Source organism: Capricornis sumatraensis, chromosome X (genome assembly GCF_032405125.1).
Source record: "Capricornis sumatraensis isolate serow.1 chromosome X, serow.2, whole genome shotgun sequence".
Taxonomy (NCBI): domain Eukaryota; kingdom Metazoa; phylum Chordata; class Mammalia; order Artiodactyla; family Bovidae; genus Capricornis; species Capricornis sumatraensis.
This window is the reverse complement of record NC_091092.1, coordinates 12,967,618-12,981,179: the sequence shown is the minus strand read 5'-3', so window position 1 is coordinate 12,981,179 and position 13,562 is coordinate 12,967,618. Positions and strand designations below refer to the sequence as shown.

Here is a 13,562-nt window from a genome sequence, read left to right as displayed (position 1 = left end):
ATTCTGAGGGTGAGCCATACTTGGGCTAGGTGCACATGATGGAGTAGCCATTATGTTCTCAGTTATGCAATAGCAAAGTATTGATATTTCAAATACTTTGTGAGTATAGACCATCTCTAGCAAGGTACTGGACTGCTACTGCTTCTGACAGGGAGTGTGTTGCTGTCTAACTATTGCACTAGACAAATTATATCATAGAATCTGGGATTGGACTGGAAGGAACTTTAGAAGCTGTCTGAGCTAATTCTCAGTGCAGAATTCCCTTCTCCAATGTTCCTACAGCTTCTTCTTCATCATCCCCAGGAACAGGAAGCTCACTACCTCCACCACAGAGAATCAAGTAGGATCGGAAATGAGGAGGAACAGGGAATTCTGTAGTGTTCACACAAAAGATTTACAAGCGACATGGTAGTTCATTAAACCTTTTCCTGATTTGGGAGAGGGATGTTCCAAATGAGTCCTTCGGATAACAATGGAACTGGAAAAGAGCCAAAGAGCAGTAGCTGATTATTCTCTGCTTAGCAACACAATGCCATTACTGAACAGCAAAATATTGGCTCTTGCAAAGCCTGATGTCTGAGAACAGTGGCTGTTACCCTGGTAACCAGACTATGATGCTTCCCTCCAAAGGTGGCTGTTTGCTGAGCAGTGTAGTTTTGGCTGGCTCACAGTGTGAGTGCAGCCCAGGCAAGAAGTGTGGAGGCAGAGCAGGGGTCCAGGTTTTTACAAAACGCTTGAAGACTAACTGAATCTCATCATGATGGCAAGAAGACTGCAAGAGTGCCAGGAGCTAAAAAGAAAGCAGATGAAAACCAGCACATTCACTTACTTTTCCTAGAGACACTGACTAAAATGACCATATGCACCCTTCCCCACCCCACTCCTCACCTCGGCCTGGCAGAGCCAGAGGAGAACCAGGCAGATTGAAAGGTCTGCTCTGCTTCAAGGGCCTTTTGCCCTGGCTTTCTGCTAGGAAAGCCAGAAATTTACTCAATAACCTGCCAACTAGAACTATGCTCTCAAATCTCTCTGAGTAATAAATAGACCCAAGAAACCCTTGAGAAATGGGTAGGAGGGAAAATACAGTCTCCAAACCCATGAAAGCAGAACCCTAGCCAATGGCATCTTTTCCCCTTGTTGTGTGTTATCTTGAAGCCTTGAAAACCATCCCCAGGGTTCTTGGTTTTAAAAGAAAGCAACAGTAGAAATGCCCTCCATGCCCACAGAACTTCAGGTCCAGAAAACATCAAGTTAGGGCAGTAAACTGATTGGGAAAGATAACAGCAGCCTTGGCAGGTGAATAGAGTAGCTTTCCCTTCCCTTCCCACTGTCAGGGCCTGCCCAGTGTCAAGCTCTCATCAAAAAACCCCTTGGTTATTTTAAAATGGTCCTAAAGGTGATCACTCAGCTCTGCACTGGCCTCTGAGCTTTCTGCCAGGCCAGGCTCTGGAAAGGAGTCAGTGATATCCCAAGGAAGAGAACAAGGTTCTCTAGATCAGCTTCACACTGCAACCAAGGGAAGAGGAGGAATTGGTGGGAGACTAGGCTAAGGAATGAAGTATGGAAACTGTTGTCTCTCAGCTTAGTGCCAGTTGCTTCTCTTGCACTTTCCCAGAAGTGGGCAAAGTGAGGACAACATGTCAGGGAGAGAGTTTAACAATCCAGTCTCTACCCCAGCCTCCCAATGTTTGGGTACAAGTTGGCATACATCAATGCACGTGTGCACCCATGCATGTGTGCATGTGTGAGTGTGTGCATTTGGGGGAGGAGTAGGGAATATAGGAGACAAAGTGGTCCAGATGCCGTTGCCATGGTGATAATAATATCTTTTCAAAGAGGAGGCTGCCTTTCATTTTTATTTAATTATGTCTGCATGACTTGACTATCTAGCAAGCTTGGATTTTCATGGCCCAGTGGCTACAGAGCCCCTTTCCAGCACTTGAACATGGTTTAAGTGCTGATTTCATGTAGGAAAGACAAGATTACAAGCAGGGTTTTGTCTGATCTGGATAAAGCCAGAAGCAGAAGTCTTTGTCTCTGGCATCTCCTGATGATTGTTGTTTTACTCCTAGAACCCACCCATTCATCCCCATCCATTCCTGGTACCAGTCACGGCTGCTCTAGCATCTTGGCCCTGTCAACTGCGATAGGTCCTGATCAAGTGAGCCTCTGTTCATGGGGTGAGGTTAAGGGGTGGGTTCTGGGAGGAGGGCAAAACTGTAGCTCAGATTAGAGACTTAGAGAGATGGGGCCAGTTTTTCACTCAATGAGCCTGCCTGTTGTTTAGCTCTATTGTATAGGGTTCTTCTATCTCTCCCTTTGTCAGCTGGATTCAAGGGACAGGCTGGGATTTGTGCAAGGCACAATTGGTCTCTTTCTATTATCCCTTTTGATCAAAGACCTTCCTTTCCTCCCTTTGATGGGTTCCCAGATTCAAACTGAATTTCCATCATGGAGCTCGTCCTTGAAGCATGCCCAGGGCATGGGAAAGGAGGGAGGGCTTGGGAGCTCTTGGCTCCTGCTTAAAGAGACAGCATCAGGATCAACCCAGTATCTTGGATAGACAGAAATCTGGATGAGAGTCACAGCAGTCCTGTTGATCCTTGTCAGATTCCCGTGAAGAGCATTAATGAGAAGGACTTGAAGTTCTGTCACAGATTGATTAGTTTGGGGAGTTTGCAGATACATCTAGCCAACACTGAATATTTTCCCTTTGCTTATGTTTTGCCCACAGGGCTTGGTTATACACATTTTAACACTAGATTGTAGGTAGCTTTGGTCTTTGATTTGCCGATATGTTTGTTCTCCCCAAGACTGAAAGGTCTTTGAAGGAAAAGACTGGGCCTTATAGTTCCCTTTTGTTTCCCACAGTATCTAGGTTATTGCCATATGCTTAATAATTGTACCGGATGCAATGAATGGAAAGGAAAACCCTGGGGAAGGTCATTATTTTTCTGTATGATCTCTCATCAAAGTCAGGTGGTTTAGGGACTTCCCTGGCAGTCCAGTGGTTAAGACTTTGCCTTCCAATGCAGGGAGCGCAAGTTCAATCCCTGGTCAGGGAGCTAAGATCCCACATCCTTAAGAGCCAAAACCTTCAAAAAAACATAAAATAGAAGCAATATATTATAACCAATTCAGTAACGACTTTAAAAATGATCTATATAAAAACCTTTAGAAAAGGTCAGGTGGTTTAATTCAATTCAGTTGCATTGGGTAATATTATTGCTATATAGTTCTTTTCTGCCAACTCCACCATGTTGCAGTCAATACTTAGCCTGGAAATGTATGTAAGAATGTTTCCTGAGAGGCCAAGGAGGTTCTATAGAATCCTTCATGGCCTTCCTGAAACAAAACGGTACCTTTTCAACCATGAAGTCTTCTGAAATGGAGACCCTTTGGCTTTAGGTTATTGTTCACACACCCCCAAATCAAAGGGAACCCAATGAACCTTTCTCAGAATGTTTTGATTATAAACTCCTTTGATGGCACAATTTATTGCATGTTCTGAGTTTTTCCCAGTTGGAATCCAAAATTTGATTTTTTGCTTGGGGTGACTGGTGGAGATAATTCACTTCTACTGAACTTAAATGCCCTCAGAACAAACATTTCATTTCAATGTGAAGAGATGGACATCTTATGCTGATATTGTTGAACTATTTATAGCTGAAGAGTGAAAGATATACTCAGGGCCATTTAATTTCAACTCCCAGTTAGAGACTCATTAAAGCCTAGGTCTTTCTTGTACCTTGCTTCGAGTGACAGTAAAACAGAAAAGGGGGTGCTAAGTTATTTGAGTTCTAAGAAAATGGAGGAAAAATGGATTGAAGAAGAAAGACTATCAGTGGATGATTCAGAGTTGCTCCCAAGGCTTAGCCCTTTATCACCCAGTAAGAACACTATATATGATACTCTCTGATTATTTGGATGATACAGGGATCAGATAGACTAACGAGGCTTTCCCCCCTGATCTTTACAACCCTGGAGGGGGCATCAGCTGAAACTTAGAGTGGAATTCTATTTCGTTAGCAAGAGTTCAAGTTTTTTCATTCCTGATCTCACTTGCACCACCATTTTAGCCCTTTCCAGGATAAAAAATGGTGGGGTGAGTCAGTGGGCACAGGACGGTCACTTTCTAGGGAGGATGGTTCTCCTTACTCTGGGCTAAACAAACAGTTCTTCCATTGTTCCCTGGGTCTGACCCCCTTCCCACCCCCAGGCCTGGAGGCCCCTGCAGAATACCAATGAGGCTCCTAAGATCTTAGGGAAAAAACAAGGCTTCTTTGTCCAGGGGAGCTATGGAGGGTTCTGTCCAAGCCCTGACCCTGTGCTGGGGAGAGAGGGAACAGTGGGGTCATGCACTTTCCCCTCCCTCCACCCCCAGGCTTCAGAGACCTTCTTTAGTAGAAGATTCTAAGAGTTTGGGAGTGGGGAAGATTTGGATAGGCAGAGAAGGAAAATGGCAGCACTGTTTATTTCCAAGCTCCTTTTCTTGACTTACAAGATGCATCTAGTATCTTGACCTGTTAAGAAAGAGGAAGATTGATATCTGAATGTTTCCTGGGAACAATAATCAATTTCAAGTGCTGTGTTTTTCTCTCTGGTTTATACGTGCTTTATGTGGATGTTTGCATTCATGCATGTGTCCCTGCTCTGGCACAAATGTGTACATGTGGGGACACACACACACACCCCCCCCATGCACCAGCTCTAATGAACTCTCTTACCAAGCACAATTCATACAAAGTAAACTGTGCCTCCACTTACAGCAACAAAGCCACAGACTGATTGCTTTCCATAGAGGCCAAGTTTTCTGACAGCAGGCCTTCAGTTCTTAGAGAAGGGAGGAAATGCAGTTCTGCTTCAAATGTTAGCTTCTTATTTTGCTTGGCTTGGGCTTCTATGCCTCATCTCTGGGGTGACACACAAGAATATTGGGAAGAGGCTCTTTGAGCACCAAGGAAGGGCTGTCATTTTAGGGGACAGTGGGTAAGAGGACTCACTTGTGGCCCTGAGAGCAGAGACAAATGCCTCTACCTCAGCTTTCTCACGATAGAAAGAATTTGGTCCTTCAGAATCTGTTCACATGGACATAGTTCAGGAACATCACCAGATGGTCAAGCAGTAAGGGCTAAAAAGAAACTGTACTAGCATTAAGAGAGTCATGCAAAGGATTTTCCTTGTCCCTGGCATTAAAAAAATGAGCTTTGGATAAAGTCCAAATCTAAAAGTCAATACAATGCATTTTATTAGTGTAAGGAGTTTCAGCATGCTTTCCCAAAATAGCAGCTTCTTGGCACATTTGCTATTTATTTACATGTGTGTATGCACACAAATAATTAATATATGCATATAGTATATCAACCCTGAATATTCATTGGAAGGACTGATGCTGAAGCTCCAATACTTTGGCCACTTGATGCGTAGAGATGACTCATTGGAAAAGACCCTGATGCTGGAAAACATTAAGGGCAGAAGGAGAAGAAGATGACAGAGGACGAGATGTTTGGATGGCATTATCAACTCAATGAACATGAGTCTGAGCAAACTCTGGGAGATAGTGAAGGACAGAGAAGCCTGGCATGCTGCAGTCCATGGGGTCACAAAGAGTCGAACACGACAGTGACTGAACAGCAACGATGCATATAATATATACAAAATAATTCATATATCATATCTATAGGATATGTGAATAGATGGATAAAATTAATGTATATGTAACGTCTTTTCTGAAGATTTTCATTTCTTTCACCTTTTGGGGTTGTGGCCAAGAGGCTAGAAGGTGCCTTTCTCATCATCTACTGGATGTTTGTTGTTTCACTCCACATGACACCTTAGAGCTCAGGGCTTGTACTTGGGACACAGCTACTCTCAGAACCTGTGACTTCTTACATGCCCTTCCTGTTTCTCAGCAACACTTGCATGGAGCCTGGGGTACCAGATCTGCGGAATTTCAGAGCTCAGCATTTTAAGACACCTGTATTCCCAGGCCCTAGTGTGTTTTGTCATGCCAGAAAGACATTTCATGCTTTGTTGACTTTGTATAACGTCTCTTTGTAGTTGTTTTGACAGAACTCCAGGGTAGGGCTAAGGGTGGGGACACTGGCCAAACTGTAGCATAGGAGGACAAGTCAGCCATGCAAAGTGTCCCCAAATCATTCAGCCTGTATGTTTACTACTGTGAATAATAGTCATCCTCCCGTGAACATCTCCTGTCCTCTGCCAGTTCCCTCCTTTCTTTGGAGTGCTCTCCAGACATCCAGACTAAGAAGAATCAAGCATTCTGTGCCGCAAATGCAATGTTCAGAAATACCCAGGAACATGCAATTTCAGTTTTCCCACCTGAAATGCTCTTTCAGGGTCAACTCTTGTCTGACAATATCAATATTTCTACGAAATTGGAAGGGCATTTACCCTTTGTAACCATTTACTAGGCTGCCTGAAACTGTTGGTTAAAAATGTCAGGTCTACCTAGCTCATTCTCCTCCATAGACAAAAATGTCCCCATGGCAGAATCTATGTCTTTTATACGTTCACACTCCACGTGACACCTAGCACAATGCTGGGCACATAGTAAGTACTCCATAAAAGTTGATAGATGGCAAAAACAAACAAATCAGAAGGGTAAGAAAGGAGGGAATGAGAGCATCATCCTTCTAGCAGCCTACTTGAAAACTGATTACTCAAAAACTCATGGACATTTTGGGAATTCAAGGCAAGGATTTATCTTCAAGAATGGAACAAAATATGGTTGGGGGAGTCAGTCTCACATTCCCAAATTCTGAGGTTCTAGACTTTCCTGCTTTTGGTCTCTGAGGTGACCCCTCCTCCATCTCTGCATCCATGCATATGAGCACAGGGCCTGGCTGGGCTGGCAGAGAGAGATGAGTGCTGAACTAGGTGTTGTACATCCCTGACTGTTTGCCCTCCTTTTTCTTCAGGCTTATTAGAGTGCTGTGCAAGATGTCTCGTAGGGGCCCCCTTTGCTTCCCTGGTGGCCACTGGATTGTGTTTCTTTGGGGTGGCACTATTCTGTGGCTGTGGACATGAAGCACTCACTGGTACAGAAAAGTTAATTGAGACATATTTCTCCAAAAACTACCAGGACTATGAGTATCTTATCAATGTGTAAGTACCTACTCTCCCCCACCAATCCTGTCTATCTTGGAGACACAGAACTCATCAGTGCCTTAGTGACTAGTAGGGGATTGGTGTGGAGCCAGACAGAATTCCTGGGTCTTCCTTCTTTTTTAAAAAACATTTTTTATTGGGGTATAGTTGCTTTACAGTGTTGTGTTAGTTTCTGCTGTACAGCAAAGTGAATCAGCTATATGTATACACATATCCCCTCCTTCTTGGATCTCCCTCCTACTCTCCCCTGCCATCCTACCCATCTAGGTCATCATAGAACGCAAAGGTGAGCTCTCTGTGCTAATAGAGCGGCTTCCCACTAGCTATCTATTTTACACATGGTAGTGTATATATAGTGAAAGTGAATATATACATATGGGGCTTCCCAGGTGGTGTTAGTGGTAAAGAACCTGCCTGCCAAGGTTCTTGGTTGGGAAGGTCCCGGGTTGGGAAGGTCCCCTGGAGGAGGGTGTGGCTACCCACTCCAGTATTCTTGCCTGGAGAATCCCCATGGACAGAGGAACCTGGCGGGCTATGGTCCATAGTGTCGCAAAGAGTTGGACATGACTGAAGCGACTTCGCACACACACAGTGAATATATATGTCAATCCCAATCTCCCAATTTATCCATCCCTCCCCCCACTCTATGTCCACACATCTGTTCTCTATTTACGTCTCTATTTACGTCTGTTTACGTCTCTATTCCTGCCCTGCAGATAGGTTCATCTGCACCATTTTTTCTAGATTCCACATACACACATTGATATGTGTGCAGATTCCACCTATACACATCTGAAGCCCTAAATGAAGGGGAAGTGCCACATTCAGGGGAGGAGGTCTGGCCGCCTGCCACCTCACTCCTAACCACACCCCCTCCACCCCTGCCCTTGCTTTGTCTCACACGTTCTCATTTCTGCTAGGTAGGGTTCACATGGACTGAGCTGGAGCCTCCGCAGTGGTCCATATAGAGACCTTGCGGGAGGCAGGCTGATGAGACAAGAGGCGGGCCGCTGCTCTCGTTTCACCACACCACTTGAGTGTGCTCTGGCCCAATACTAAGCCTCTCCTGTTTCTAGAGCAAGTTAGGCTCTATTTCCTTCATCCGTCTTCCTTCTTACCTAGCTCCTCTCTCCTTTCTCTTCTGAGGGAGCATCTCTGAAGGGTCAGGCCAAGGAAAGTAGGGTCCCAGTTCTTCAGGTCACAGGGTAAGCCAAATGTGGGGGAGGAGCATCTTCTTTTACTTCAATAAGTGTTAGTTGCTCAGTCGTGCCTGACTCTTTGTGACCCTATGGACTGTAGCCCGCCAGGCTCCTCTGTCCATGGGATTCTCCAGGCAAGAGTACTGGAGTGGGTTGCCATTCCCTTCTCCAGTTACTTCAATAAGTACAAGGTAGAAGCCTAGAGGAAGAACCTAGTGATTCCCTTAAAGCATCCCTAGCCTTGTTTAGGAGCCTATTCAAGAGTCCAACTGACTTATGCAGCAAGGGATCCAGGTCCTCCATGCATAAGATTTTCTGGCTTTGTGTTATCTGTTAACACAGGATCCATGCTTTCCAGTATGTCATCTATGGAACTGCCTCTTTCTTCTTCCTTTATGGGGCCCTCCTGCTGGCCGAGGGCTTCTACACCACCGGCGCAGTCAGGCAGATCTTTGGCGACTACAAGACCACCATCTGCGGCAAGGGCCTGAGTGCAACGGTAACAGGGGGCCAGAAGGGGAGGGGTTCCAGAGGCCAACATCAAGCTCATTCTTTGGAGCGGGTGTGTCATTGTTTGGGAAAATGGCTAGGACATCCCGACAAGGTGATCATCCTCAGGATTTTGTGGCAATAACAAGGGGTGGGGGACAACTGGGCATGAGTCTGTGGCCTCATCCCCACCCAAAGCTGGGTCCTCTCTAGGGGCCTGGCTTCTGAGTGAGGACCTGATGGCTACGGCCTAATGAGAAGGTCAGGAAGAACGTGGTGCCCAGCCGGCTTAGCCTCACTTTTCAAAATGTCCCTAGAAAATTTCATCTCAAAAGGGAAAGCCTGAGTTCTGTGGGGTGCTTCATACAATCAGACCATTTCTAAGCCATCTACTGGTACCTCTTTGATCCCTTCCTAGCTGGGACCACAACAAGAGTAGATCTGACTGCCTAAGAATTTAAAATGTTACTCAGTGGATTGAGATGTAGGTTCCTGATCTGAGAGGGAGGGTGGATCATAGAAATTGACTCCTAGATGGAATCCATACTATTCTGGGATCCTACATTGTTGAAGGTCCCAGAGGGAACTGGCATAGATCTGCATGTTTAAGGCCTTATCTGTCAGAGGGCTATTATGCTTCTAGTGAGGTACACATTGGTTTCCAGCCTCTAGAGTTAAAGACCATTTGGGGGCTGAACATCTGGGGGTTGTGCTGTTATCTTTTGTGGCTAGCAGTTGGCTTAGAAAGGTTTTTGGATTGGAAATTGAAATCTCTTATTGGCTTTGTTCAATAACTAGGGATCCAAAGTCCTTTGACAAGGGACAGTTTCTGAGCTCAGCCTAAGGCATTTAAATGGCACGACTTTCTTTCAAGATCTTTTTTGATTTCTTCACACCTTTTCTGTCGAAACAATCTCCCGAAGCCTTTCTAACCCAGGGGTCCTCCTCACTCCAACCCCCACCCATTCTCCCCCTCCCCGTCATTACTTGGGGCCAATTCTCTAGTAGATAAGATACTGCCAATGACATTTGGCAAAGGTGCCCCGCTTACTCATTTTATTTGGCGGAGATCCCTGAAATCTGGTTTCATGTCTGGCACATGCCATTCCAGGATCTCTTTGTCTACATTTCAATGTCTGCAGACTGACACTGATTTCTAACCGCTCCATGTCAATTGTTTTAGTTTGTGGGCATCACCTATGCCCTGACCGTTGTGTGGCTCCTGGTGTTTGCCTGCTCTGCTGTGCCTGTATACATTTACTTCAACACCTGGACCACCTGCCAGTCTATTGCTGCCCCCAGCAAGACCTCTGCAAGTATAGGCACTCTCTGTGCTGATGCCAGAATGTATGGTGAGTTAGGGCGGCTTGGCTCTCCTACTCACTATCGAAGCATGATATATTTGGTTCTTAGGCTAAGGAGGGTGGTAATTATGGGGAGAAATAAGAAGTATGGATGCTTGGATCTTAGTTCGTTAATCCCTCTCCACTGAAACCAGAGAGATTTCTTCCCTGAGAAGGGAACTTGTTGGAAGTGGTGGAAGTTTTCTTGGCTGTTTGCACTCCTCTCTCTTAGTTGACTGCTGTTCTGAAACCAGAAGCAGCCCATTTCAAGAACAAACACAAAATTTTGCAACTGTTCAATACCACCTTCTATTTTTTGAGTAAATCTTTAGAAAAGAAAATCCTGATAATTAGTAGGACCCAACTTTTCAGCCAGGATGATTAAAGACGAAAGAAGTTCTCCAGGTAACCCCAAAGCTCTGTGAAGCTTACCTTGTGATATTTGTCTCTTACTTAGGTGTTCTCCCATGGAATGCTTTCCCTGGCAAGGTGTGTGGCTCCAACCTTCTGTCCATCTGCAAAACAGCTGAGGTGAGTGAGCCACTGGGTTATTTTACAGTCAAATCGCCCAAACTGTAACATTTCTACCCATCTTGGATTTTTAGGACTACAGTTTCTCTTTGCTGGGTTTTGAGTTAGCAGATTGCCTTCTATGAAATATCGCCTGAGCCAGTGAGCATATACATGGTAAAATATCTAGTTTCCTAAAAACAGCAGATAAAACCTTCCATTCTAAGGCTTCCGCTCTTAAAAGAGAAATTTGTAGCTTTAGGTAAAGATAGAGCTTAATGGCAAAATCCCCCAAGTGAACATTTTTATTCTTAAAAACCTTATCAAGGAAATGAGTTGTGCATAGATATTCATAGATTTTATAACACATATTTCGTTTGGAACTTCTCAATCTCATTTAAAAAGAAAGTACATTTGAAAAAGGAAAACACTGTATTGAAAGTGGATATTATGCACAAATGCAGCAGGGGAATAAAAGGAAGGAAGAAGGCAGTAAACTATTTCTTTGAAAGCAAAATGTTTTGGGATCCCAGGCACAACCGTGGGGAACCAGTTGATTATTTGGGAGGACTATATTATTTTGTGAGTATTCTATGTTCTGGGTGCTATGGGTACACGGAAGAATGGGAGGCCTATACTCTGGGATGTGATAAGTTAGTTAGAGACGCCAAATTAGCACACAAAAAAATATCAGCACCTTCTGAAAGTTGCGCTTCACAATCTACAGCACAGCTTATTTTTGCTGTTGCAAGACCCAGTTCTTCTGCATTTTCTTACAGTTCCAAATGACCTTCCATCTGTTTATTGCTGCATTTGTGGGGGCTGCAGCCACACTGGTTTCCCTGGTGAGTTGTCTTTGAATGATCTTGGCAAATAAATGGTCCTGGGATAGCTTGGAGACAGCTATACTGAAAGGTAAAAGGATAGATTCCTTCTAAACTTGAAATGCTGGCGAGAAGCTCCTGGGCAGAGATGGCAGAGTATGGAGACTATGTCTTTCTACTTTGGGTTGGCAAGGCAGACAATTTTCAAAAATGAGAGAGGAACAAGCAAAGTGATATGAGGGAAGAGGAGGAAAGAGATTTGTGGTCAAGAAATAAGATATTGGGACTTTGCTGGTGGCTAAGACTCTGAGCTCCCAACACAAGGGACCTGGGTTTGATCCCTGATCAGGGAATTAGATACCACATGCCACAACTAAGAGTTCGCATGCTGTTGCTAAAGATTCTACAAGCTGCAACAAAGATCAAAGATCCCATTTACTGCAACTAAGACCCGGCACAGCCAAATACATACATACATACATAATTTAAAAAAGAATAATAAGATATAGCATTTACAGAGCATGTAACATTGCCAAGTGCTTTGCAGTCAGAAATTATCGTTAATTCTTAACACATCCTGGTCAGATCAGTGACAAGAACACTGAGACCTTACTAAACGTGATTTTTTTGTAGCCTGGAATTCTATATACCATAAACAGGAATATATCTGGGATGCCTTCCAAGGGATTTAGTTACTCTCCTGAAAATACTGGAAGGACCTCTTAACACTGCTAGAATTGTTATTATTGATGGTGTTATGGCACAGTGTCAATGTCACGCCTTCATTATTAAGAACACGGGGTACTGAATAAGTGTTGATCTACCAAGAATCTGTTTGCAGCACTCCTGGCTCCCACCGCTGAGGGTTTTCTCCAGAGTTGACTTGTTCCTCATCTTGTGAAATACATGGCTGTATTAAGTGGGAGAAGGTTGTGCTGCCCAGTGGGGCTATGCCTCTACAGGAAGTCTAGGTCCCTCAGACATACATATATGATGATGGCAGAGCCCAGGTAGTGTTGACTTCCCTGAGGAAAACTCAGTGCTGGGCAGAGCAGAGGTGTGGAAAAAGTCCTTGTCGAGTTGATTCTCTGGGCCTGTCTCATGGAGGACGTCTAGTCAAGCATACAGGGCAAAAGCCTGAATGTGTTCTTTGTGCAGAATATGTTTTTCTTTATTTACCTGTGATTTTATTTCTACCCTTCCTCATTCCCAAAAGGATTGGAAGAGAGAGAGCTGCCTTTTCTACTCTCATGAGTCTTCTCTCTTCTCTTCCCTACAGCTCACCTTCATGATTGCTGCCACTTACAACTTTGCCGTCCTGAAACTCATGGGCCGAGGCACCAAGTTCTGATCTCCTGTAGAAATTTCCCTTTCTCTAATAGCGAGGCTCTAACCACACAGCCTACAGTGCTGCGTCTCCCATGTTAACTCTTTACCTTTGCCACTGACTGGCCCTCTTCTTACTTGACGAGTGTAACAAGAAAGGAGAGTCTCACGGTGATTAATGTCTCTGCGGATTCTCCCCTCTTATGTACCTCTTTTAGTCATTTTGCTTCATAGCTGGTTCCTGCTAGAAATGGGAAATGCTTAAAGATGGTGACTCCCCAACTGCAAGTCACAAAGAAGTGGAGGCTCTCATTCAATTTTCAAGCATCTCCTGAGGACCAGAAAGTGTTTTCTTCTCAAAGGGCACTTCCACTGATGAAAACAAAGTGGAAAGAAAGATGTTCAGGTAGAGAGAAGGGAGGCACCTGTCCCCGTTGCCATCTTGGGAGCCAAATATATTCTCTCTGGTGTACAAAACCGAGAACTCACTCCAGTCTCCCTAGTACCACTGAAGAGAGAAGAAAAAAAAAAAAAAAGAATGCCAGCAAAACAATAAGAGCATTTGCCCAAATCTACCTATTGCAGCTGGGAGAAGGGGGTCAAAGCAAGGATCTTTCTCCCATAGAAAGAGAGCACTGACCCCGATGGCGATGGACTATTTAAGCCCTAACTCAGCCAACCTTACTTATAGCATAAGGGAGAATAGTGTTTGTGTAGACAAAGGGGGCGCTTGGCCTTAT

The 13,562-nt window shown here is 44.5% G+C and overlaps 1 protein-coding gene across 1 annotated transcript; it reads left to right on the top strand.

The window, feature by feature from the left end:
- Nucleotides 1-3,808: 3,808 nt before the first annotated feature.
- On the top strand, nt 3,809-12,847 carry PLP1 (proteolipid protein 1). Its single transcript, XM_068962523.1, has 7 exons — nt 3,809-3,890; nt 6,942-7,128; nt 8,673-8,829; nt 10,003-10,171; nt 10,620-10,693; nt 11,452-11,517; nt 12,776-12,847. Exons 1-7 carry the CDS (start codon nt 3,809-3,811, stop codon nt 12,845-12,847), a joined length of 807 nt encoding a protein of 268 aa, XP_068818624.1.
- Nucleotides 12,848-13,562: the final 715 nt, after the last annotated feature.